At 39.0% G+C, this 27,399-nt stretch overlaps 1 protein-coding gene across 4 annotated transcripts in view; it reads left to right on the forward strand.

The window, feature by feature from the left end:
- The window catches only part of LOC105937637 (SREBF chaperone), a 44,125-nt gene that overhangs the window by 14,044 nt on the left and 2,682 nt on the right, over window positions 1-27,399 (forward strand). For 3 of the 4 annotated variants that reach the window (XM_036135384.1, XM_036135383.1, XM_036135382.1), the window contains exons 6-21: window positions 1,572-1,677; window positions 4,083-4,255; window positions 6,747-6,873; window positions 10,721-10,833; window positions 10,908-11,002; window positions 11,166-11,264; window positions 13,535-13,747; window positions 15,966-16,345; window positions 17,075-17,224; window positions 21,669-21,870; window positions 21,966-22,081; window positions 24,957-25,503; window positions 25,599-25,684; window positions 26,778-26,860; window positions 27,012-27,178; window positions 27,308-27,388. In XM_036135384.1, the coding sequence (XP_035991277.1) occupies window positions 1,572-1,677; window positions 4,083-4,255; window positions 6,747-6,873; window positions 10,721-10,833; window positions 10,908-11,002; window positions 11,166-11,264; window positions 13,535-13,747; window positions 15,966-16,345; window positions 17,075-17,224; window positions 21,669-21,870; window positions 21,966-22,081; window positions 24,957-25,503; window positions 25,599-25,684; window positions 26,778-26,860; window positions 27,012-27,178; window positions 27,308-27,388 (2,738 nt within the window). The remainder of the gene's footprint in view (window positions 1-1,571; window positions 1,678-4,082; window positions 4,256-6,746; window positions 6,874-10,720; window positions 10,834-10,907; window positions 11,003-11,165; window positions 11,265-13,534; window positions 13,748-15,965; window positions 16,346-17,074; window positions 17,225-21,668; window positions 21,871-21,965; window positions 22,082-24,956; window positions 25,504-25,598; window positions 25,685-26,777; window positions 26,861-27,011; window positions 27,179-27,307; window positions 27,389-27,399) is intronic. The other variant, XM_036135385.1, reaches the window with a different exon arrangement.

Here is a 27,399-nt window from a genome sequence, read left to right on the forward strand (position 1 = left end):
AGCAGGTAAATACAATTATCTTCCAACGGAATAAGATTTTTGCACTTAAAATAGGAATAACTCATCTCCATCATCTTATTTCAAGTGTAGGATATCTAATAATCCTATTTTAAGGGTCAAAATACTCATTTAATTGGCGGATTATTTTATTTACCTGCTCAAATCTAGGACAAAAACACTCGTTTCAAAAGACATGTTGCTTATTTTTGTTCCGTTTTTTGCAGTGTTGTTACTGTCCTTGTAGGAGTCACAAGGAACTGTTAGCATTTATAGAAATTAGAGCTGGACGATATATCACTATATATTCCTTAATTTCGGTCGATACGATATATTACAAAATCGATATAAACTAAATAAAAGCCTCAGAAAGACTCCAAAGAATGCCAACAATAGATGCCTGTATAAACTTATGACAATTATTTTACCTTGTTTATAAAACCCCTCCAGTATAACATTTTGGAAATATTTGCTTTAAAAAATAAAATGGAACCCAGAACATGTCAGTGATAAAAGCTGTAAAAATAGACCGTAATGTATATTAGTAATGTCAAATCACCTTGATTAAATAAAGTTACATACTGCGATATATATTGATATTGTATTATTGTCCACCCCTTTATAGAAATTAAAAGGAAGGATTCCTGCTCCTTTTTTACTCTTATTACAATCCATGTAAACGACTTTGCATTTCACTGTTTTGTTTTTTGTGATAGGGAGACATAAAGTCACGCATCTTTTTAAAGTGGAAGAAAACAAAACATGATTTTTAAAATGGTTGTTCTCTATCGAAACCTCTCACGCCTTAATAGACTCACTCTAAATAAAGTAAAAGGCCATTGCTCACATTTATTTGTGTACATGGGCATAAATACAGGATTTTTAGTTTGTTAGAGACATGGAAAATATGTATTCTTATCTAATTATTCCTTATAAATCCTCCATAAAATGTGTCGGTTTTTATTCAGGCAAAACGTTAAAAAGTTCAGTGGGTGTGAATACTTAAGAGAAAGTCTGTATTTGGGAAGATAATTAATTGATTTAGCTCGTTAAACGTAACGCTCTGTTTGAAATGATCCATCCACCGTGAGTAGTCAGTGAACAAGGATTGGTCACACTGGTGAACTAATAGGCTTTTATACTGACAACTTCACTCCTATGTATTATATTTACCCCCCCCCCCCCCCCCCCCCCCCCTCCACACACACACACACACACACATATAGCTCAGGCGACTCAGAGGAGTGATGTTTGTCCCAGAACTGCTTCTATCTCCTTCCAGCAGCCTGATATCATCGCTCAGATCCACCAAACGCTCAGTGGTTTTGATCTCGTTATACAGCAGTAATAAATGACCTCATATACGCGTGAAGTAAATGCCGGTTGTTTCATCTATAATGAATGCCCCTCATGTTTTCCTGATAACTGGGGAAGGACTCCTGATCACGCTGAAGTCATTTGTCTGACGCGTGGTCCGTAGCTAGCAACAACAACAACAACAATTTTTTTTTATTTAAGCTAATCTGCTGCGGTCTGGCTTTTAAAAATCATAATTCTGTCTGTGTGTGTTTCAGACCTGCTGTTCGGCGTCCCTGGTAAGCACACAGGAGTCAGTCACTACAACAGGAAACGAGTGGTCACATACACGATCACCGTGGTTCTTTCCAGCTATCACGCAGGGTGAGTTGATTTAGGGTTTAAAGGGCAATAAAAGTCAATTATTTTTGATGATCTTTTTAATACTTTAGACTGTCACGAATATCTCTGACTGCAGTTTCTCATTTAGATTCCAGAATGACGTTAACCCGATGCTCAATTGCATTTTACTAATGAAACTTTAATAGTTTTTTTTCCTTTTTAGGATTTATTGCCACATTAATTTTGAAACATTTGTGGCAGCAGTTTAGTCTGCAATGATGTCTTTGAGCATAAAGTTCAGCTTTTGCACTAAACCTTGTTAGATTATTCAATATTTTTATAGGAAGTAGACCGTAATGTAGCCTTTGTAGAATATAATGATGCTGTTTACTTTTATTTGTGACTGGTCGATGGGCATCTTCCCTGATACCACTTTATCCTGTCGTCGTTCTCCCGCCTTTTAAACATCGACCGTCTCCGTCCTTCTCTTCCACCCAACAGCGCCGCCATCCTCACCAATGCATTCCTCACTAGCCGATTAAATTACTGTGACCCCCTTCTTCCAGGTCTTCTTCTGAAAGTCTCTCAGACTTGAGCCGCTCTGATCGTCTCTAGAACCCGCTCCATGCAACACATCACTCCTATCTTTAAATATCTTCACCGGCTACCCATCAAATAGATTCTCCTCTTCCTCACCGTTGAATACCTCGGCACCTCCGTCCCTCCCTGATCTCTTATATTGCACTCCCTCTAAAATTGTCTTATTTGTCCCTCCTTGTTGTTGCACCTCCTGCCACTTGTCTACCATAGGCTCCAGATCGTTTTACTGCAAAAACGGAACTAAAAATAAGTAAAATGTTCTTAAAATTAGTGTATTTGTCCTTTATTTGAACGGGTACATAAGATGATTTGCCAATGAAATAAGATTTTTGCTTTTAAAATAGGAACAATCCATCTCCATCTTATTTCAAGTGCAGGATGTCTAATTATCTTATTTTAGGGGTCAAAATACTCATTCCATTGGCAGATAATCTTATTTTACCTGCTCAAATCAAGGACAAATACACTAACTTTAAGATCATTTTACTTATTTTTAGATCCGTTTTTGCAGTGTTTACCATACATTAGTGTTGCACCGATGCCATTTTTTTGCCCCGATACCCGATATCTGGCTGTGCAGTATTGGCCGATACCGATACCATCTGTTTGAAATTGATGTGTGTGTGTGTGTATATATGAAGAACTGCATACTACTTAGGGTAGTAGAACTTTTTATTGCCTACCTGGAATGGGTGACAATAGTTGATTACACTTTTGGCTCTCAAAGGCCAAAATAGTGCAACATTTGTGAACTTACACTTCAAAAATGGAACTTAAAATAAGTACAATGTTCTTGAAATTTGTGTATTTGTCCTTGATTTGAGCAGGTAAATAAGATGATTTGCCAATGGAATAAGATTTTTGCACTTAAAATAGGAACAATTCATCTCAATCACCTTATTTCAAGTGCAGGATGTCTAATTATCCTATATTAGGGGTCAAAATACTCATTCCATTGGCAAATAATCTTATTTACCTGCTCAAATCAAGGACAAATACACTAACTTTAAGATCATTTTACTTATCTTTAGATCCGTTTTTGCAGTGTTTACCATACATTAGTGTTGCACCGATGCCATTTTTTTGCCCCGATACCGATACCCGATATCTGGCTGTGCAGTATTGGCCGATACCGATACCATACCGATACCATCTGTTTGAAATTGATGTGTGTGTGTCTGTATATATGAAGAACTGCATACTACTTAGGGTAGTAGAACTTTTTATTGCCTACCTGGAATGGGTGACAATAGTTGAATACACTTTTGGCTCTCAAAGGCCAAAATAGTGCAACATTTGTGAACTTACACTGCAAAAATGGAACTTAAAATAAGTACAATGTTCTTGAAATTTGTGTATTTGTACTTGATCTGAGCAGGTAAAGAAGATGATTTGCCAATGGAATAAGATTTTTGCACTTAATATAGGACCAACTCATCTCTATCATCTTATTTCAAGTGCAGGATGTCTAATTATCCTATATTAGGGGTCAAAATACTCATTCCATTGGCAAATAATCTTATTTACCTGCTCAGATCAAGTACAAATACACTAACTTTAAGAACATTTTACTTATTTTTAGATACGTTTTTGCAGTGTATATAACATGTATAATACTAGTCAGGAGAGAGAAGGCTGCGTTCAAGTGACATACAAACATCAAAATGGTATCGGTGCCCTATTTGTTGGTACTCACCGATACCGATACCACCATTTTAGTGCTGGATCGGAGACCCGTCCGATACTGGTATCGGTATCGGTGCAACACTACCATACATGTACCTTTTTTTTTACACATTTTGTGTTGTGTGTTTTAACGGTTATATGGCGTTTGTGTGCGCATTCAGCTTCCTGAGCAGCCTTCGGACCCGCCTGAAGCAGCTCCACCCGTCGGCCAACTGCAGCCTGAGAGACGACCACATGGTTCACATCCACTTCAAGGAGGAGATCGGCATCGCTGAGCTAATTCCCCTCGTCACCACGTACATCATCCTGTTTGCCTACATCTACTTCTCCACACGTGAGTCCCGCCGTGTTTTTCTACCGTCTTCGTGTCTTAAATGGCCTCTCTGTTCCACGTTTGGCTCGACCCCGGCATCTTTTGGCTCTGTGGAAAAGCGCTCGCTGAGACCGTTGCCCGCTGCGCCTTCGTTTCTCTCACGTTTATTGATGTGCCAAGGTTGTTCCTGTCTGGCACGGGGATTATCCCGACTCTGGAACGGTGCACACCTCAGTGAGAAGCAGACCTGCCAGGGAAAACGTTGCTTCAGAGGACAATCGTGTGTTCCCAAATATACATTCACTTCAAATTCAGTTAGTCGGGTCATATTTGGTGCCTTTTTTTTTTTTTTTTTTTAAGAAATCTTTGTTGTCTAATTTGATTAACAGTCCTGATGAATTTAATAATTTTTATAGCTTCAGTTTGATCCAAAAAAAGGTTAAAAAATAAAACAACTGGACTTCTGTTCTGAAGCTGAAAACGTTTCGCTTCCCATCCAGGAAGCTTTCTCACCTTAAAATGTCTGGAGTTGAAAAAGCTTCCTGGATGGGAAGCGAAACGTCTTCAGCTACAGAACAGCAGTCCAGTTGTTTTATTTTTTAACCTTTTTTGGATTGATCATGACCTGGATGACTGAGAATCTTCACCGACTCAGCTTCAGTTTGCTGAATGTTTAGGTTATGTTCTGACAACTAGGATGTTTACTGCAGGTCTCTAATCGTCCTTCTTGACCCACTTTATGCACAAATGTCCTGCACAGCGTGTACATCTGTTAGGTTTATAAGGTCTGAGAAGGTTTACTAGCTAGATTTTTTTATTATTTTTTTAATAAAATAGTATTTTTCATTTAACTTTATCAATTACTACTTTATAAAACACTTGAATCTGAAACACATGCAAAATTTAGGCATGTTATTTCAAAACTGGTGGATTTTGTGTTTAAAGACTTACCTGAGGTTCACATAATTGTCTTTGTTTAACTTTGTCTGTCATCTTGAGATCACATTGAGATCAAAGTAACCTAAAAACCAAGAGACGAATAAATTACAGGGAAAAGGACTTTAGCAACACTTGGAGACAGTTCATCAGGACTATAAATAAAATATTGCTCTTAAAATAGGAACAATTCATCTCCATGGTCTTATTTCAAGTGCAGTATATCTAATTATCTTATTTTAGGGGTCAGAATACTCATTACATTGGCAAATAATCTTATTTACCTGCTCACATCTAGGACAAAAACACAAATTTTATGCACATTTTACTTATTTTTGAATCCGTTTTTGCAGTGTAACCTTGATTTGTTTGATAATGGCTTTACCTTCTGGATTTTTTTTGTTTTTGGTTTCATATTTTTTATCAGTTGATTTATTGACTTGAGGTCTGGCCGTCTGGTTTTTTTTTTTTTTTGGAGGTCACTGCCTCTTTCTGTAAATACAGCTGGGATGAATTATTACAAAATTAACCCCGTTTATGCATCAAAGCACACTAACCTGTCAAATGTCAGATTTATACTGAACTTTTGCGTTATTTAGGATTTTTGTTAACAGGAAATTAGGATTTTTCTTTCATTATCTGACCTGCCAGTCACTGGAGAGGGCTGGAGATATTAAAATTTGCTCTTTCCTTTTAACGGTGATGTAATGAAAATGTAAATAACCACAGTAGGTTAAAACAATGCGTTTGGATTAGAAATTATAAGTAACAACAAAAAAAACTCCATTTACAATAAGTCAGAGGCAAATATTGGGCTTTCCGCTCCTTTTTGAATCCTTTTTTTTTTTTTTTTTATTCTAATGAAGAATCCTTAACTTCTAAACCCTGGAACCCTCCAGTCAAAAATAGTTTTTGTTTGTAAATTAGTTTTTTGTTTTTTACCACGTTGTAATGATTTTTATTCTCTTTGTTTAAACTTGGCATAATTCTGTTAATTTAGGTGACAGTAGGTACTGTAAAAAATTATTATGGCTAAATTATTATAATATTAATTTTGAATTCCTGCTGAACTGCAAAAACGTAACTTAAAATAAGTAAAATGTTCTTAAAATTTGTGTATTTGTCCTTGATCTGAGCAGGTAAAGAAGATGATTTGCCAATGGAATAAGATTTTTGCACTTAATATAGGACCAACTCATCTCTATCATCTTATTTCAAGTGCAGGATGTCTAATTATCTTATATTAGGGGTCAAAATACTCATTCCATTGTCAAATAATCTTATTTACCTGCTCAAATCACGGACAAATACACTAACTTTAAGAACATTTTACTTATTTTTAGATCCGTTTTTGCAGTGCATGCTGTGTTGACAGCTTTTCAAATTGGCTGCATATCTTCTTTATTAAATTGGCTGCAGATCTTCTTTATTAAAGATTGGTGTCTTTAAAGGGTAATTGTGCTCACTTCCTTGCTGTAAGGCTAGTTTAATCAAATACGATTAACCACGTTGCGGTAAAGGGTGGGTAGTTCAGAAATAAATCCCACTAAGCGGTTCATCTCTTCCTTCCTTGCAGGTAAGATCGACATGGTGAAGTCCAAGTGGGGCCTGGCTCTGGCCGCCGTGGTCACGGTCCTCAGCTCCCTCCTCATGTCCGTGGGACTGTGTACGCTGTTTGGACTCACACCCACACTGAATGGAGGGTAGGAGTGCTCGCATTTTTCTCATACTCTAGTTAAGACAACTTAAAAAAAAAAAAAAACTGGTCCGCACAGTCGACGGTTTGTCCTCCACCGCCAGTCTTAGTCGGGAGAATTCAACATTCTCCGGTCAGTTTTTAGACATTGTGGTAACGATCGAGAAGTTTCTCTCAACCCATTTTGTTTTAGATAAAGCCGCTGAAAAGATCCTGATTGAATTTTCTTCAGAAATACATCCTGGTCAGATTGAAAATGTCTCTTTTTAGTCAGGACAAAAAAAATGTGTTCAAACCGTATGTTCATACAATGCTTTAATTTATTATCGCTACCCACAACGGCTAATAATACACCCATGTAGACATAGCTGTGATTCATGTTTGCGCTCAAATATTGAAATTACAGCTTTTAGCTTCTGCTCCGCTGCTTAAACAATGCCCTTTATTTGCACCACATGTTTTTAGTCAATATCTGCTCCCCATGGAGACTGTAACGGTTTTATTATCTGTAGCCTTAATCTGCTTAGTCACACACAAACACTTCTAACTTCCTGCTTCCTCTTTATTGATTTCAGGCCGATGCGTGTTAATGTTTACAACCTGAGCTCAAAAGTCAGTGTGTCAGTGTTGACAGGACAAGGAAGCGCTGGGAGTGGAAGTGGGTTGGACGACTTCAGGGGGAGGAGACGCCGTCGTGTTGACGTTAAGTGGCTCGTCCAATCCAGCGAGGATTATTAAAGAGCTGACATCGTGGCGTGACAATGGCACGCTGGTGCTCAACCACTGTCTAAGATCCACGCGTGTCTGCCGTGGGCTGTGCTCATTATGGGGGGGTTGCACAAACACAAAACTAGGGCAACTGTAAGATCTCTTAGAAAAATGTATACAGTTAAAGAACTTTTTTTTTTTTATTCCCAATTTATTAAACCCTAATTTATAAAAAAAAAAATGGGTCTTGTTAGATGAATACCTCAGAAGACACAACTTTGCCCTGGTTTGGACTCTGCTTAGTCATGGCTGGCTCCACACTGAGGGCCACAGAGTTTAGCCGGGGCGAGCGTGTGTTTATCCGTGCTGCTGCTGATGTAACGTATAGAGCTGCTGACTCCTCTGGGACGTGTTTATACACTTACTAAGCTCCTGCTCATCTGTAATCTCTTGTAACACTTTGTAATGGGAGCTAATTCCCTGCACATATCAGTCAGTTGCTAACAGCTTGTTATATGATAATTCTCCGTTTTCATGAAAGCTGATCTGTCAAGATAATCTTCATTTTGGGGTTTTATTCTCTCCCAGTGCAATATCTTTGACAAACAAATCCCATCACAATATTTAGAGCACTGTGTAGTTTTATCATCAATATCACAGCCTGATTTTAACGTTCACTCTTGTGACTACGTTCATTTGAGTGATGGTTGTCTTTCTTTTCTGCTTGTAACTCATTGAAGAGGCATAAGTAACAGTGGAATCTGATGAAAGTGTATCTTTAAAATATATATATATATATATATATATATATATATATATATATATATATATATATATATATATATATATATATATATATATATATATATATATTAGGGCTGGGCAAGTTAACGCGTTAATTTCGCGTTAACTCATTAGACTATTAACGGCGATATTTTCTTTAACGCGCGTTAACGCATGTTGGTCACATGCTTTTATTTTGCGAAGGTCTGTTGCTGCGGTGTAGGGGTTTGAATCAGAACAGTAGGTGGCGATAATGCGCCAATAACCTCGCTGTCAGCCCAGCCTCAGATTCAAAGAGGAAGAAAGGTGCTGGCCGGAAAAAAACACAGCTGACATGCGGAAGGCGGTGTTTCCCGCAGGTACCGCGAGCGAGCTTAGGCGAGGCGAGGCGAGGCGGTGAGTTGGCGGCCGGAACAAGTTTTGTGCGGAGCGGAGCGGGGGGGGGGGGGTCTGCATCGACGCAGTCGGTGAAGTCGCTTCTCGTTTCAAAGTATCCATGTATTTTTGCCTGTTTTCCCCCTGCCATTCACTATATGCGCGCGAGAAAGCAACAACAAAAAACCGCGTGTCAACGTCAAATAAACGCAAGCATATCGAGTTAGCAAGCATTTCAGTTTAAAGTTCTTCCAGCATGGAATATGACAGAAACAAGTTAGTTGGAACCACTGCCAAGTTAAACTTTGGTATTGAACATAAAATGGTAATGCTGCTCCCTGCTGTTACCTCAGAAATTGCCTGTTTTTGGTAGATTTTTTTCCCCATAAAGAGAATTCCCTGTCAGTGGCAATAAGCTTTAATTTATTATTATTGCTATTTTTTGTTTTACATGTTTAAGTTGAGCTTTACACTAAATATGTGTTACTGATAAGTGCTACAAATGTTACAACACTTTTGTTCATATGGCAGCAGAACATTAAAATAAAAGTGCTCTTTACACTACTTTTGAATTCATTCTTGGAGTTTGTAAATACAATGCGATTAATCGCGATTAATCGCGATTAATCAGTGCGATTAATCGCGATTAAATATTTTAATCGTTGCCCAGCCCTAATATATATATATATATATATATATATATATATATATATATATATATATATATATATATATATATATATATATATATATATATTCAAAGTTAAGAAATGTGTAAACAAACATAAAAGAGGGAAACTGAGTAAAAGCATAAGGTTGCCTAAGACTGACAGCTGCTATGTGGCAGTGAGGAGGAGGACAAGAATCAGGAAAAGATGTTTTTTTGAGGGCCAAATTATTTAAAAATGGGAAAGATTCAGCAGTCCACTTGCACCTCAAGAACAAAGGGCGCTGTTTTGATGACAATGATGTTCAGATTTTGGACAAGGAGAACAGATGGTTTGAAAGAGCGGTAAAAGAAGCCATCTTGGTCAAAAGAGAAAAGCCATCACTAAACGGAGGAGGAGGATTGAGCTTACAACTCCCCAATGTTTACAGTTCGGTCCTCCAACACAGTCCTAAGTGATTACATCAGCATCTCATCATGATTCATCATAGGCTATAGCCTCTAACAATACAGGACAGTGGATGGTGGGTCATTCATTTGGATCTGACTGAGAATGCACTTAGGAGGAGTGCACCAACAGCAGGTCGCTCAAGTATGAGCCACCAGAACTGACAAAGACTCCTGGATAGATGTGGAAACATTTTCAGAAAGAACTGAACAAAAGTCCGGTTCCCTCCGAGTTAAGTCTGTTTGCTGCTACAAACCATTTACCTATTAAAAAAATTTAAACCATATGAACCGTATTTTTTTGACTATAAGGCACACCGGATTATAAGGCGCACACAAGGTGCACCGGAATGTGAGGCACATTAAATATTCCAGTCAATCTTCTGTCACTAATTCACCTCGTTCACTGTGTGTGCCTCTGATAAACAGTCTTTTTTTTTGTACAGTTTGTTTTATGTAGTCTGGATTCAGGCAATTTATTAAAAAATTGAAATGATAAATCATCTCATAAAGGTTGTTTTGTAGTTCCAAACACATTTAATCAGTTTTTAGTCACTTTTTTGTCTTTGAAAAAGCTTCTTCTTCCTACAGCCTGGGTTACAAATGTATGAACAAATAAGCAAATCGCATTGTGATATCTTTTACATTATTTTTGAAATTATTTTTGGATAAGGTGATCAGCTCTGTTGTGTCGTCTTATGTCATCTTACAAAGTTGACAAAACTCCAATGGCTCTTTGTGTGAGAAGAATCCCCTTAAATGGCTGGAAAACAAAAGTCAGTTGGAATTTTGTTTAGGATTTTTAGGTTTTCTGGCCCACTGTTGTTTTTTGTTTTTAATAAATGAGTTGATAAGCTGTATTTTCTGCTTGCAGCGAGATCTTCCCTTACCTTGTGGTGGTGATCGGCCTGGAAAACGTGTTGGTTCTCACCAAGTCTGTGGTTTCCACCCCTGTCGACCTCGAGGTCAAACTTCGCATTGCTCAGGGTGGGTTTTCCACTCATTCATCGTTTTAAGACTTATTGAAATTAAAAATTAATCACAAGCTTTTGCTTCACTAGGCCTTAGTAATGAGAGCTGGTCTATCATGAAGAACATGGCCACTGAGCTGTGCATCATCCTGATTGGATATTTCACTTTGGTGCCAGCTATCCAGGTTAGAGATTAATGTGCTCTAATTATTGCATCATGAGCAACAAGTGTAAAAATTATACATATTTTTCATTCTGCATTCTGGGAGAGAATATTCAGAGGAGTTTGTTAAACGAAGAGGTAAACTATAAGGGTATAAAGTGATGTAAAATGATTTTGTCTTGTAGGAGTTTTGCCTTTTTGCAGTCGTGGGGCTCGTCTCTGACTTCTTCCTGCAGATGTTTTTCTTCACAACAGTGCTGTCTATAGATATTCGCCGTATGGAGGTAAGACTTGCACGTGAAACCCAAAATATGCTAAGAAAACAACATTTTCTCCTTTTTAAAAGGAGTCAAATTTCAGATTTGCATTGAGTTGTTTTTTTCAGTCTGGATGTGTAAGCAGGAAACAAAAATAAAGCCTGTTTTTAAAAGCTTTTTCAAAGGCTTGTGTCCTGTTGGTGCAAACATAACTTATTTTGTGTAAAGCTTTACAAACGTTTAAGGCAATACAGCCTTTTGCATAAAAATGAATGTGAAAATTCCTGGTGTGGAAAGATAAAACATTGTTTCATACATTTTCCTCTTAGTAAGGAAATGCGAAAGATCATCCCATGGACATACTGTCTGAATCTGAATTTACCACATAGTCTTCCTTTCTTACTCAAAACTCTCATACCAAAACTTTAGTATATGTTTTAGCTTAATAGTTCCTCAAATTAAGCATTAAAAACATATTCCTTTTATTTACATACAGTACTATTATACATAGTGTTTTATGAAATGTTTATTTCAGGATCGGGAGAGATCGGCAAACACAAATAAGGACTCAAACACTGTTTCTGTTAGAATATAAGGCAAACATTTATTATTATTCCCCACAGAATACAGCACATCAAAACAATTAGCTCTTCACACACGCAAAGTAGCAAGCATTAAAGCAACAAGCTTTCAAACAAACGTGACGCTCAACAGATTCTCAGAATCAGCTCTTACCATTGACATGAACTGGGAGCCCTCAGTCCTAGGTTAAGATCAGCGTTCACGATGCCGGTATTCCACACACGAACTCACGGCAGACTCACCGGGCTGAGGGAAGTCTCCTCTTTATATACTTGTAAACAAAGAGTCAGATGTGGAGCAAGAGTGGCCATCTCTCACTCCACAGCTGCCCTGCCTCCCTAAGCATGTTTCCCAAAACATCAACCGTTCCCAGCACCTCAGCAGTGTGCGAAGCAAAATAATATGAGTGCACTCAGAATACAGCAAATATAAGCAAAATAAGAATACAGAATCAGTCTTTCCCACAACACATTGTCATAGGTTCCCACCACAAGTTAAAACAAGTTATAGCACAATAACACATGTGGTTCTTAGTTTTATGTGAGCAACATAACAGGCACGAGCATGTATGTTGCTCTTAGTTTAAAACTAACCAGTTTTTCCCAAAATACATAGTCAAAGAACAAAAATAACTCTTTAATATCTCACATAGTGTCAGTTTGTCTAGTCCAGGGTCTGCAACCTGTGGCTCTTTGGACCTTCCACAGTGGCTCTTAATAACTTTGGCTACATATTTTATTTTATTGTAGTATTTAAATGTAATAATGATAATAAATGGAGGTTTTATCAGGTTTTTTTTTTTACAACAGAATGATGCTAAAAGTGCCAGTAATATTTAATTATGAATCAATATTTTTTCATTATGTTGGAAACTATGTTTTTTTTTTTTAATCAACATCCCATCCATCCTCTTTTTTTAAAACCTCGAAATAGACATAAAAGGGGATTTCTTTAACAATGACACCACATAATTTGTCTTTTTTTCAAAAGGCTAGGCAACATTTGTGGCTCTGAACAAGTTTAATTCAAGTGGGCTGTAGGCAAAATGGCTCTTTGGACTGTAAAGGTTGAAGGCCGCTGGCATAGAACATTATAAAAGATGAATAATAAAACTCAAAGCATTAATAATTAAAGAGCTTCTGCATTGATGCATTTATTATTTTTGCTCAAATAAAAAAAAAACAGTAAAATGCTTCAAAGGGAAATGTCAGCGCTTTACAAAACAACCAATAATTTGCAAACAAAGGTAGATTTACACTACCAAAAGTTTATACAGATTGCTTGAGCATGTCAGCATTTACAGTCATGTTTACATGAAGCACATTACTTAGAAAAAAAATTACAAAAAATGAATCACAATAATGAATTTAGAACAGTTTGTAGAAGGTATTTACAAGACACTATCCTGAATGACCTGATCAATGTGTGATATTGATTGTGCATGTTCTCTATATACAATATTTTATATGTATATAGATTCCTTTTTTACAAAGATCTTCATTATAGTATATTTTTATATTATTTTTTCATCTTTATTAGTTTTATTTATTTTAGCTCTATTTTTTTTGTCCTTAATCCAATTTTTTTTTTTTAAAGTGGGGAAAAGCCCCCAAATGATTGATAAATCAACATAATTTATTTTGTCTCTTCAGCTGTACTTTCTACATGACTCTGAGTGAGGTTGAATAACAAGAGTTGGTTTAAACCAATTACAGCTGGCCGACCTGAACCGCCGCCTGCCCGCCGAAGCTGGCCTGCCGCCGTCAAAACCGGGACCCCTGCGAACTCGCGAGGCGCCCCCCCCACCGCGACCCTCCCCCCACACCATCACCCTGCAGACGCCGGCCTTCAGGAACCTGAGGCTCCCGAAAAGACTGCGCGTCGTGTACTTCCTGGCTCGCACGCGCCTGGCCCAGCGCATCATTATGGTGAGGAAACCCGTCTCTTGTCTCTTACCCCATGTATTCTGTCTGCTTTTAGTCTTCAAATGAATGTTTAAATAAATTTTATAGGAGACTTAAGGTCGAGGGGGTACCAGTGGTGCAGGGTAAGGGTGCGCAGCCCTACCCGTCCGTGTAGCGCCTTATTCCTCGGCACGGCTAACCCAGGTTCGCCTCATCCTGCAGTCCTTTGCCACGTCTTCCCCCTCGTTCAGCCCCCCTTCCTGTCAGCATACTTTTAATAAAAGAGCCACAAGTGCCATAAACAATCCCCGCCAAAAATAATTTATATATTCAGGGTTCCCGCGGATCCTTAAAAAGTCTTAAAAGGCATTGAATTCTGTAATATAAAACTAAGGCCTTAATTGGCATTAAAATGTCTTAAATCAGTCTTTCTTAGGTCTTAAAATTGTTACCAGGTCATAAATAGGATTTTATTTTTGTAATCCTTACCAAACAGTAAAATAATTGACACAATTATACATTTTTTTAATTTACCAAACGGCTCAATGTAACCATTGTTGGTTCCGTCCCGATAGCAGAACCAATAAAAACTGTTGCAGCCGGACCATAGCTGCGAAAAAGAGTGGGCACTGGTTATGTTGTGGGTTTTTAAAACTGATTTATAGTTTATTTTAGTAGGGAACAAAACAAAGTTTGTGAATTCAGTTCAGTAGTTGTTAAAAATATATCTGTAATTTGTGTGTTTTTAGCTTTCTTCCTATATGGAATGTTTTTCAAAATTTTAAACATGTCTACTGGGCCAGAAAGTAATGGTTTATGTTAAAATAAACATTTGGGTAAAGTTGTCGCAACCAGGTTTATCTTGTTTATCGTGAAGTTGGGCTTAACTTTTTTTATTTCAAGTGGCATTAAAAAGTCTTAAAAAGTCTTGAATTTAACTTGCCATATGCTGTAGGAACCCTGATATTAAAAAAAGGATACTTAAGGCTATTTTGTTTTCCATTAAGTGTTGTTGAGACTGAAAGGAGGCTGCTAGACTTTTTTTTTTTCCTTCCAAGAAAGACAAATATGACATATTCCACTTATTCCTTTTTAAGCACTTATTCCTTTGAGCAACGAAACAAAGCTGACCACCCTGAGCAGACCCTTTGGTACCCGCTTTTGACGTTCACACGGTCTCATCTGGGCACAACGGATCATATTATACCCCCAAAAAACCTCAGAAAAATTTAATTTAAGCTAAGTCATGTATCAAAACATGAGCTTAATGTTTAGCTGTTTTTTTTTTTGCTGAAATAAATGGTTTACTAAAGTACAGCTGTTTGATGTGTTTCTGCTGTATGTTGTGCAGAAAAACTGATTTAAAAATGTATTTAACACCAAAGCCTAAAATCATTTCAAGACCTTAATTATTGTAGAAATTGGAATAACTTGCAAATGATTTTATTGCTGATCACTGTATTATAATGGTACCTTAATATCTCAAGTACGCATTTATTATAACCTAAGTTACAGATATAAAAAAAATAGTCAATCAAAATAAAATAAATAAAATATTAAAAAGGACTTTTTCATGTCTAAATTGTAGATAAAATTCAACTGATTTTATCCAAAAAAACTAACAAAGCCCAGAGATCACATTTAGATGTGAGCAAGTTACAGATATTAATTTTTGAAGCATTTATAAAAATTCTAATTTAAAAATAAATTACACTATTTCCATCACTTCATGTCTGCATTTTAAAGTGTTTTTTTTATATTTTTTTTATTAAATTATCCCAAAGTCCCAGAGAGCTTAGACTCTCCCACATGTTGCTGCACTCTGCTGGTCAGCTGGCTGAAAGGAGGCTGCTAGACTTATTTCTCCTTACAAGAAAGACATATTTGACCAGCTAATCTGTGCTTTGCTATACTTGTTACTCTGTAAATAGCAAAAATATATAATATTCTATACTATAAGTACTTTAAAGCTGTATTATTCAGTATTTTTCCTGCCCCTGTGTCATAATCCAGATTCCAAGAAACAAATACTGTAGATTATTTTAGCTGGTGAGCGTTTGTTCTTTGTTTCTTCTCTGGCTTAAATAAAAACAAATTGATTATTTTAAAGATTCTTTTTCTCCAAATATTTGTGTTATGTAGTATTTTTCCTCAATCTTATCCCGCCGTGGGAATCTCACACCATCCCATGTCCGATCACAACAGATTTCAGACGAATCTCGTTTTCTCTCCACATTTTAAGGCTGGTACGGTAATCTGGATCGGCATCCTCGTCTACACGGACCCGGCTGGAATCCGCACCTACCTTGCTGCGCAGGTGTCTGAGCAAAGCCCCCTGGGGGACTCGGTAGGAGGCGGCTTAACCCCCCATCTGGCGGTGGCCCCAGTTTTCCGTGGCGGGGATCCTACCAGCACCTTGAGCATCCATTCGGCTCCCGATCCAACTCCCCTACCTGAAAACCAATCGCAGGGCCACCTTGGCCCAGCAGGACCTCTTCACCAGGCGCCGCCCTCTGTGCCCCAGATCAGCTGGGGGGCCGAGGATGAGGAGGGATGGAGGAGACTGTCTTTTAGGCACTGGCCGTCGCTGTTCAGCTACTACAATATCACTTTAGCAAAGAAGTGAGTGTTGGCTCAGTTTCTGAACTTAATTCTGTCTGCAGGTCTAAAATGTGAGTTAATGGATTTAGTTTACTTTGCGTATGAAAAAAGACTTTACGTGCATTGTTTTTCTTATATAACTTAAATTTTGGAATTTAGGTTATATAGATTACCTTTTTTTTTTTTTCCCCAAGTTGAGCAAATAACTAAAGCAACAAAATGTCTCATCAGTTCAGTTTATAAACTACTTTCTAAAGTAGCATGGTAGCAAAATATTATAAATATTCATTAAAATCAATGTGGTACTTTTATCAACTGATTTAAAACTGGACCTCTTTACAGAATTGTTAACAGTTAAATAATATTAGATCAATGCACATTGAAACCATGGTTGAGTTTGGTTTTCTTTCTGCTTTCTGGGCAGGATTACAGCGAAACATCTGTATAAAAGTGAAATTATATTAAGGAATACATGCACTATATCTGCCAGTCATTCTACCTTTAAACATATCAACCTCCCCGTCTTATTTTAGGGTTGGGGTTTTGTATAAAATGTTGATTTATTTTAGTAAAAAAGAAAGTAAAGTATTCTAAAGTTTGCGCTATGAATGAGAAGTGACATTGCTAACAGCTGCCATGTTACTGCCTCTAACTTCAATTCGAGAAGGCATAAAAAGTGAAATGGTTTCTACCTTCATTTAAAGTTAAGTTTTTGGGTGGAGCAGTGATCGTATTCTCCGTTCATTTCAGATACATCAGCCTTCTCCCGGTAATTCCCGTCACCTTTCACTTGAGCCCCCAGGAGGCCATTGACACGCGTCACCCTCAGGACACCAGACACCCTCCACCACCGATCCCTAAAGCCTCTGCAGACATACAGACAGACCTCACCCTCTACAAGTAAGTAATAAAACTCAGGCTTCTGCTCTATAGGCCTGTCACGATAAGTCATATTATTGTAATTTGGAGACCTTTTCAACTAAAATGATAACGACATAATAACTCAGGTATAGCCTCTCGACGTACCGGCTCAGTCAGATTAAGCGGTTGGTGTCATTTGGTTTAACCCCTCCTACACCGAGGAAACGAGAAGGAGAGTGGAGGGTGAGCAGACACCAACGCAGCTTAATGAAACCTTTAGTTGTCTCTTCTCAGAGAGACGAGACGGAAGCACAAGGGGAAATGAGCTAACATGCCTACGCAAATTATCACGCCTATTTTAATTAATCATGTGAATAAAATTTATGGTGCATTTAATTGATTTATTGATTATCAGGCGTACGGGTGTATTAAGACAAGCTGAATTTCCGTGAAAAGCGTTAGATTTAATTTAACCACTTTAAAGCACTGTTTCCCTTCTTCTTTTGCCTCAAATGCTAAAATATTCATTATTGATACCATGTTAATATTAATTTGACATGGTATCACGTCAATACCGATAACACTGTATCTGATACAGTGTATGAGTTTCGATACTTTTCAGAGTATCGATACTTTTGACAACCCTACCCAGGATAAAGGATTGCTGAAAAGGCAACCACTTTTTTTTAAACAGGGCACTAATTGTAGTGATCTAATTAGCTGACTTTGATTTATGTTGTTATATTTAGGGTCAAATTGCAAAGTATAATTAGATCTGAAAGTAATTATATTGCATTGGAAGGAACTAAACTGGTTTTGGACCAAATTGGATTCTAAATAACACGTATGACCTGTTTGTAAAGTACCTCCAGATGTAATTTGCTGCTGTATTAAAATAAAAATAAAAATCCATCTGTTAAAATGGAAAGGATAATATTAGGAAATCTTGTTTTGGTTATGATTGGTACAGAGCAGCTCTGACGTTTCTCCTGTATTTGGTCATAACTAGATTTTTGTGCAAAACATTTTAGATGTATTGCATTAAAGAAATGCAATACTTTTGAATGCGATACAGTTTAAGAAGAAAAACGGTGAATAAAACTGGTTCAGCAACTTATCAATCATGACCTTTGCAAATCTAGGATCTTGACCTTGATTTCAGTCCAATATGGGCTTTGGTCAGCGTCACGTTCCACGTTTGCAGCTTCAAAACCAGTTAAGGGGCCAAATCTAGTGTCCTTGTAAGAATATTCCGATTGGAATCGAACACTTCTTGCAAATTTGCTCAGAAGTTGGATTTGAGGTGAAGATACAGAATATCAAGGCGGTCCTCCATTTTTTTTTTTTTTTTTTTTTTTGCTCAATTCTCCAGCACCTCTGGAAGTGAAACTGCCCCCACAGCATGATGCTCTCACCACTGCCAGAGTGCAATAAAAGCCCAAAATGACTAATATTTCTGTCCGCCATGACTGCAGGTAAATGTTTGACCAGATGGAAACTGTCAACGTGTCTCTTGTTGCTGTTTATCAGGCAGCAACAGAAGGAGAACTCCAGATAACGAGACAAGAGTTTTGTTATCTGACCCCAGTAAAAATTCACTCTCTCTCTCTCTGACCGATGGAACCTGATCGTCATTGTTGCTCTCTGAGTCCACAGACGAATCTTTCAGGTGTAAATAAACTAATTTAATCCTCCTGAGAAAAGCCGTCTGTGCGTTTGGACTGTCCTGATTTTCATGGTTGACTAAGTGGGCGTTGAGTGTTAAAATCTGTAACCACTAATAGATTTATTTTTAGACTTTGAGATGTATCTGAGAGTCATTGTTGGGCTACATTCACTAATTGACTTTATCCTCAGTTAATTTCAACATGTCTGTTTTCCAATTAAATAAAAAACGCCATCTAAGATATTTAAGACACAGCCGAGTCCCATATTTCTATTCGGTCTCTCCAACTTTATGCGTTGCAGTAACTTCATCCACTGAGCGGAGCCTGGAGCCGAGTCCTTTGTTCTGTGTTATATAAGGCGGCGTGTTGTCCAGCCAAGTGGAAGCTGCTCTTTTCACTGCGGACTGTATGGCCGGGTTTTCAATAATTGGGTCAGGGTCACGACCCTCACAGTTGGAGAAGAGGCAGCTGAGTTCATCTGACCCTGAGATGGACAGAAGGCCGGTGTGATAAAGATCGGAGGTGCATCATTAAACAGAGAGAGAGAGGGGGGAGGGGGGTGCAATCATAAAAACTAGAAGGGATCTGTTATACTTATACAAAGTTAAGCTGGGTTATCACAGCAGCTACGTCTCTTCTTCTGGTGTTTCTAAATGCAAGAAACCTGATTTACTGATGGTTCTGAAAGGCTTCAGATCGCATATAATGGGAATAACTAAAATAAATTTAGATATGCAGAAAGAACGGCTTCCTCTGTGACCCTAAACCGTCTTCTTCTTACCAGGAATGCCTCACACAGGTTCCAAGTATTCAAAGCACGCCCTCCTTTCCTGGCTTCTGGAAAGGTGCAGTCAACACCCCCACCATATGACGTGCAAAGTAAAGCTAAGCGGCCGTCGAGATGACGGTGCGATGCGATTTGCGTCGCAGTCGAGTTGAAACTGGTCTTTACACCGAAGTGGAATGTGTGTTTTCTGTTTGCTGATGGCGCTTCTTTTCCCACCTTCTGCTTCTGCTGCCGATTGTTTTTGGTGAAAACAAAGCAAACATTTCATATTCATGTCATTTCTGTGGGGTTTTAGTTTCCTTTTTAAGATAAAGGCTTGAAACTAAATGCATTTATCCCCTTAATAGGTAACTTTAAACCAAATTGAACATTAATTGGCTTATACGTTTGCAAACTGTATAAACCAGAAAGTAATTAAGTAAATCGTCACTGTTTCTTTGCGGACCATGAATTTCAAGTTCCTAGAAGCTTTTTACTTTTTTAACAACTCCTTAAAAATAAAATTCAAGTTAGCGATGAAAGAGAAATAAATTATCAAAAATTCTGTTTATTTAAAGGCCCATTCATACCTCACGTAAAAGACTGATATGGATACGTGTGGAGTCTTTCATACGTTCTAACCGTCGATTTCGTCCGTAATTTGACACGAAAATTGGGAGCTTACGATTACGGACGAAACGAATCAATACGGAGCAATACTACCGGAAACGGTGGGGCCGCTATTGAGTTTGTAGTACAAAATGTCAACAAAATCACGAAGAAGGTTAGAATTCTGGGCTTTAAACAATGGCGGGATTCGAGGAACAACTTGCGGAGCTTGTCCGCAGCTACCACTGAGCTATATAATACACTGGAGTGCTAATCGCCGTCTGTTAGAACGAGTCGCTTTGAAGCCACCAGCGGCCATATTGGTACTCCCTATTTTCCCACCAGTAACTAGGGAATATGTGCGCTACAGCATCGAATAAAGAGGATTTTCTCATGTTCAGAACTTTTAAAATGTCAAATGCCATATACTTTTATGTTATGTTCTAAAAATATCAAGTACTGAGAAAGTCATGTGCTGAAATATTTAGCATTTTATTCATTTAAATATATATGTTTAACATTTATAAATATATAAATAACAATATACAAAAACATATATTTACATATGTATGTGTATGTATGTGTATATATATATATATATATATATATATATATATATATATATATATATATATATATATATATATATATATATATATATATATAATATGAATAACATGTAAAATATTTCAGCACATAATTTCCTAGTACTTGATAGTGTTAGTACATCCACTGACTGTAGAAACGTTTTCACTCAGCCAGAAAACTACTTGTTGTTACAACCAAATTCTACGGGATCCTGTGAGAGTAGGGAGTAGCAAGATGGCGGCCAGTGACTTCAGTTTTTCGGAAAAATCAGCACTCCAGTGTATTATATAGCTCAGTGGCAACTACCCACACATATGATGTGTCGTGTCCGGGGCACAGGGACAAACAAAAAGTTTACTTACGGAGCAAATACAACAAAATCACGTCTTGGACCATCGCCATGACGAATCATTGGCGCCCAGCACTGCCACCTAGAGGAAATATTGGTTATTGCGCACCTCAACGGACGGAGGTATGAAGGAGTCAACGGATGGAACGTACGGACAGAAATACGGACGTGTAGGCCAAACGTTGGGTATGAATGGACCTTTAGGCGTCTTGGAGACCCGTTATATTGTTGCAAAGCCAGTTTTTAGGTTTACAGAGCATGTTTTTTGGGAGAGAAAGTCGTGTCTCTGGATTATTTCATCCCTTTAACTCCATGTTTTTCAGTCGACAGCAGCTCACCATGCTGTAGACACGTCTTCCCGCACTTGTCAACGTGTTTAGGGAAGAAAATAGAAAATAAATGGTTTCTTTACACGATCTCATGGATTAGAAAGCAACGTTTTACCGCGTTGTGTCCAGAGAGAGCTGCTCTCACTGTCTGCCTTCTTTGCCTCTTCCTGTCCAGGGTTGCTGCTCTGGGCCTGGCTGCAGGGGTCCTGCTGGTTCTGCTGCTCTTCTGCCTCTACCGCGTCCTCTGCCCCCGTAACTACGGCCGGAACGGCGTGGCTCACGGGCGCCGGCGCCGCGGCGACCTGCCCTGCGACGACTACGGCTATTCTCCTCCTGTCAGTGAGATCTCGCCTCTGCTGCTGCGGGGCCACAGTATGGTGAGAAAGGATTTTAAAGCCGACGCTAATAAAAACCGCTCCACGCTGTTTGAAATGGTCTTTTCAAACGTGGCTCCGTTCATTCCTTCTTGAAGGACATCGAGTGCTTGGCGAGCGACGGGATGTTGCTGGCCAGCTGCTGTTTGGCGGGACAGATCCGTGTTTGGGACGCCCAGACCGGTGACTGTCTGACGGTCATCCCCAAGCAAAGGTCAGGTCACAATCTGAATTTCCTTCTCAGCTACAGACTACAAATCGTACAATTTACACTTTTTCCTTCAGTGGCAACTCGACCACAGCTTTTGATTTTTATCTTTATCAAATACGAGATCTTTTCCTGACTTTTTAATGTAGGGCTGGGCGATAAATCGATTTTATTGATTAGTTTGCAACTCCTAAAGATTTCATTTTGGAAAATCAAGATTTAGCTGTTTGCCAATGGACTCTCCTTGGCTTCCACACTGCAAAAAACACAAAATCTTATCAAGTATATTTCTCTCATTTCAAGTCAAAACCATCTAGGGAGATGAATTTAAGGGAGATAAACTAACTTGTTTCAAGAGAAGACAACTTGAAAATCTTGATAAGTGAAATGGTCTTGAAGAAATCTTGTTTTGAGTCATTACTTAATTAAAACAAGCTTTTTTGACTTTTCACAAGAGCATGAAGCTTTGCTTTTGCTTTTGGTAATGGCATGAAAAGTTAAGGAAAATGTATTGTCTAAACACTCCAAAGGCCTTTTTACCCTGAGACGAGACACTTTCATTTATTCATTTAGTTCTTTTTTTTTTTTTTTTTAAGTTGGTGTGAAGTTACACACGTGAAGTGAAGCCTGTTCTTAGATGTGTAATAAAATTAGAATAATTATCATTATTCACTATGGCAAAGTGAATAATCTTGGTTTATACGCATGGTTTAAAGCTCGTAATAAATTGCACTTTGAAGTCAGGTCAACTCCCAGGTGAGATTATAGAAATAAAAGTAAGTTTTTAAAAATAATTGTTACAATTTGTTTTTATGAAACAAAAGGGAAGAACATCGATTAATCAGATTCGATAAATGAATAAAATAATCTCAGATTTTATATTGCCCATATTGCCCAGCTTTACGCTAAGGAGAGATATTTTATAACCTGAAACGTTTATGGTTGATAATAAACACGTTATTTACAACTTTCTGCCTCAAGTTTTAATCTCCACGAAGCTCGTAAAATCAGACGATAAGTGAAGTGAGATGCAGCAGAAGCATCTCTAAAAAAGTGTTTAAACTGAAAATTACGTTTTATTTTGCTTAACTTACATAAGATAGATTCATTGATTTTATTGGGGTGTAACCTGCATTATATTTTAAACTATAATATTACAACCAGCTCTATTTTCATAGTGCATAGGCTGCTACTGAGAAGGATCACCTGCTCATATTATCACTACAGTCATAACACCTTTAAAGCCCTTTGAAAACACTTGGATCTTGAATCTTTTCTGCGCCTTATCTGCATTAGACGTTGCTGTAATAAAACCCAGAAAGGTCGGCGTAACTTCGTAGACCGGCTCCATGTTGCAGGACGCCTGTCCTGTCGCTCCCCAAGCATGTTCAGCAGTAACCAGGACCATGAAATGTCCTGAAGCAAAAGTAATTCCTCCAAATGATGAATATGTAACAGGTACACCAAAAAAAAAAAAAAAAAAAAAAAAAAAAAGATTTTTGTCACTCATATCTTATATAGATTAATTGTGCATAGAGTGAAACGTTTCAAGCCTTTTTTTTCTTGTAATTTTGATGATTATGTCTTACAGATAATAAAAACCCAAATGCTGTATAAAATTTAACAGTATGCTCAGTGATATATAAAAAGCTTTAAAATTCATTCCTGTGTTTTATTACTTTAATTACAGGAGCACTGATAATTTAAGGGAAAAATTTAACTTTTAAATGAAATCTCATGCTAAAGAATTTGTGTTTTCAACAGAAGAACCTGAGTCACCCTTTTTGGCATTTTTAACAATTCCTATAAAATGAATGTGAGTGAAGGATTTTTCTAGGAGCTAATTAGTAATTCAGGATTCTCGTGTGCCTGGGGCATAAATATGATGTGACGTATGGAGTCGTTTCTCTGAACCACTGAGCTGGACCCATATCTGTCTGCATCAGTCAGTGAGGATGACGAGGGGAGTGAAAACCTGCAAATATCACAATATAAATAAAAGTATCACATGTTTGATGTATAACAACAGATACTCCCGGTGGTTCTGGAAACAGAACCTTCCTTCCCTCTGTTAAGTACGGCGACGGATCTGTGATGCTGCGGGCTTCCTCTTCATACGCTGCATACGTCTTTTCAACTCTTTCAGGAAATTAAAACTCCAAATCATGCAGGCAGCTCTACATAAAAAAGCTTCCGGTTCCTAAATCCCCCCCTTTTTTTTTTTTCCCCAGTGTCCTGTCTAGCAATATGGCAATAAAAATTGATATCTTAATGCCAAATAGAGCTCGACAGATTTTACTTTCACAAGTGGAGCAATCAGCTTTCGCCATAATGCTCCGCTTGATTCTCTGCGGGGAGAATTTCAAATTATGTGGACACTACAATGGCAAAGTAGGAGAGTAAAGGAAGAACAAGAAGAGAAAAAAGTAAGAGAAGAGGTGAAAGAAAAAGGAGATAAAAGGGAAAGAATGATAAAACGTCCTCCGTCTGCTTCATCACCTGAAGAGAGATGTAAAAAGAACAGCACAACCAACTGATTTAGTGTAACAGATACAATAAAGTAACACATTGATACCATTGCTAAATCATATGTATTATTTTTTAATCCAACATGTATAATGTGGTAGCTGGGGAAAAATAATATATATATATATAAATAAATAAATGATGGGCTTTCTGTATAGAAGTGAATCTCTAATTACCTGGAACCCAGCACCTGTAGGTGTTTGTGAGAGTTCACAATTATTATTACAAAACAATTATTTCCAAGGTACTGCTGCAGCGTTTATTTCCACGTATTCATGTGTCGTTAGCCTGATTGAGGGAAACCTGGTCGTTCTGTCTCGGTTTCAGCCAACCGGTTGCTCCGTTTTCCCTCCAGGTTAAGGCGATGCAGCAGCAGTGGCTGCTGGGAGCAGCGGGACGTCTGGGACACGGTGAGCGGCGCCGCGGAGTCGGAGTGCGGCTGCGATTCTCACGAGCCGTCCGTGGGCGGCGACGGCGCGCCGGAGGACGACAGCTACCTGCTGAGGCATCGCGCCGCGCCCAGCCGGCCCCCCCTCTTCACCGACCAGCCCGACCTGACGCCGCTCATCGACACCAACTTCGCCTCCCTGCCGCCCTCCAACCTCTCCACGCCACCCAGAGGAGGCTTTGACTTTGGAGGCCTGGTGGAACGCGCCTACATGGAGCACGAGGCTCCGTCGCCGGCCGCCTACCCGCCTCCTTCCTCCTCCTCCTCCTCCTCGCCTCCCTCCGCCTCGCAGCTCCAGAGAAGTCCGAGCCTGGGGGAGGCGTCCGGGCCCCCGCACCCAGACAGAGCCTCCGGGGCTGGGGCCGCGTCGGCTGCAGACTGGGAGAGCTCGGTCTGGGCCATGGAGCTGAGAGGAAACCTGATAGCTGCTGGGAGGAGCAGCGGCAAGCTGGAGGTGCGTGAAGCAAACCTGGTTTTGTTCCTTCTGGGTGTTTAACCCGAGCTAAAAGGCCTTTACATGAAAAGCTTTATTTCTGCATGTGGTTCCAGCTGTGGGATGCAGTAGAAGGGTCTCTGCGGTGCAGCAACGAAGATGGAGTCTCGGGCATCACAGCTTTGGCGTTTCTAAATAACAGGTAAAAGTCAAACTTCCTGTTGAACAAAGTTTTGTTCCTTTTCTTTCCTTATATTTCCTTATCATAATAAAATGCATTAGTTAGTAATTTCAATTCAATTCAATTTTATTTATATAGCGCCAAATCATGAAACATGTCATCTCAAGGCACTTTACAAAGTCAAAATCAGTCAGATTATACAGATTGGTCAAAAATGTCCTATATAAGGAAACCAATTGATTGCTTCAAAGTCCAGACAAGCAGCATTCACTCCTGGGGAACCGTAGAGCCACAGGGAGAGTCGTCTGCATTGTACATGGCTTTGCTGCAATCCCTCATACTGAGCAAGCATGAAGCGACAGTGGGAAGAAAAACTCCCCATTAACGGGAAGGAAAAACCTCCGGCAGAACCGGGCTCAGTATGAACGGTCATCTGCCTCGACTGACTGGGGTTACAGAAGACAGAGCAGAGACACAACAAGAGAGACAAAAAAGCACAGAAGCACACATTGATCCAGTAATCTGTTCAATTCAATTCAATTCAATTTTATTTATATAGCGCCAAATCATGAAACATTAGATGGTAGTAGCGGGTGAGCCGTCTTCTCTGGATGATGTCACAGTTAACAGAACGCCAGACCAGGTGTACCTACTATGAAGAAAAAGAGAGAGCAAAAAGTTAAAAGCTGAAATGACGACAGTCATTTCAATGTAATACAATGCAAAACTGGAGAACAGTAGAAATCAGTAGAGTGAGAAAATTTGACCCTTATGTCCTCAGGGTCTAATAGTTTAAAAGGCATAATTACCGTATTTTTTAGATAAGGTGCACTTAAAATCCTTAAATTGTCTCAAAAATTGCCGGTGGACCCTTTTATATATGATTAACCTTGTGCTTACTGATGAGAGAGAGAGAGAAAGAAAAAAATATCTATATTTTGGTGATTTTCAATTATCTTTTTGGATTGGTTTATTTAGATTAAAGGTTTTCTGATTTTTGCTTTTTTTTTTTTTGCGCTTCACCTGTTTTTAACTTCTCCAAAGTTTCAATGTGACGTTTGAACAAAACGCGTCAGGTTCTGATACCGGCTCTGATCTTCTGTTTGCCTCTCAGAATCGTGGCGGCGCGACTGAACGGCTCGTTGGATTTCTTCACCGTTGAGATCAACAAACCTCTGGGTCTGCTGCAGTACAGAGGTGAGGCGGCCCCCGTTTCTGTTTGGCCTCAAAGAAACGAGCTGTTGAGGAAATAAGATGAGCAAAACCAAAATGTAGAAGTTCATACATCCGATTAATTTGCTAGTTTTTGGGCATTGAGACGGACATCTGTGTCCTCCGCCTCCTGCAGGAGCCCCCGGGCGAGGCAGCATGCCCCCGTCCCCCTGTTACAGCAGCGAGGACCTGATCAGCTGTCAGCTCACTCGCTCCGTGCAGTGCGCCCACCAGAAGCCGATCACGGTGCTGCGAGCCGCCGCCGGCCGGGTGGTCACCGGCAGCCAGGACCACACAGTCCGGGTAACTCCAGAACGCACAGCCTGAATGTCAGCAAAGACGTCAATGGCTGCTTTTTTTATGCCATGAAATGCAGCTGTGGGAAAGAAAAGGCCGGACAAATAATCCTGAGTTTTTCTTGTGTTATATCAGGTTTATCGGCTGGAGGACTCCTGCTGCCTCTTCACCCTGCAGGGTCACTCTGGGGGCATCACGGCCATCTACATCGATCAGGTGGGTCGCAG

Source organism: Fundulus heteroclitus, chromosome 3, assembly GCF_011125445.2.
Source record: "Fundulus heteroclitus isolate FHET01 chromosome 3, MU-UCD_Fhet_4.1, whole genome shotgun sequence".
Lineage (NCBI taxonomy): Eukaryota > Metazoa > Chordata > Actinopteri > Cyprinodontiformes > Fundulidae > Fundulus > Fundulus heteroclitus.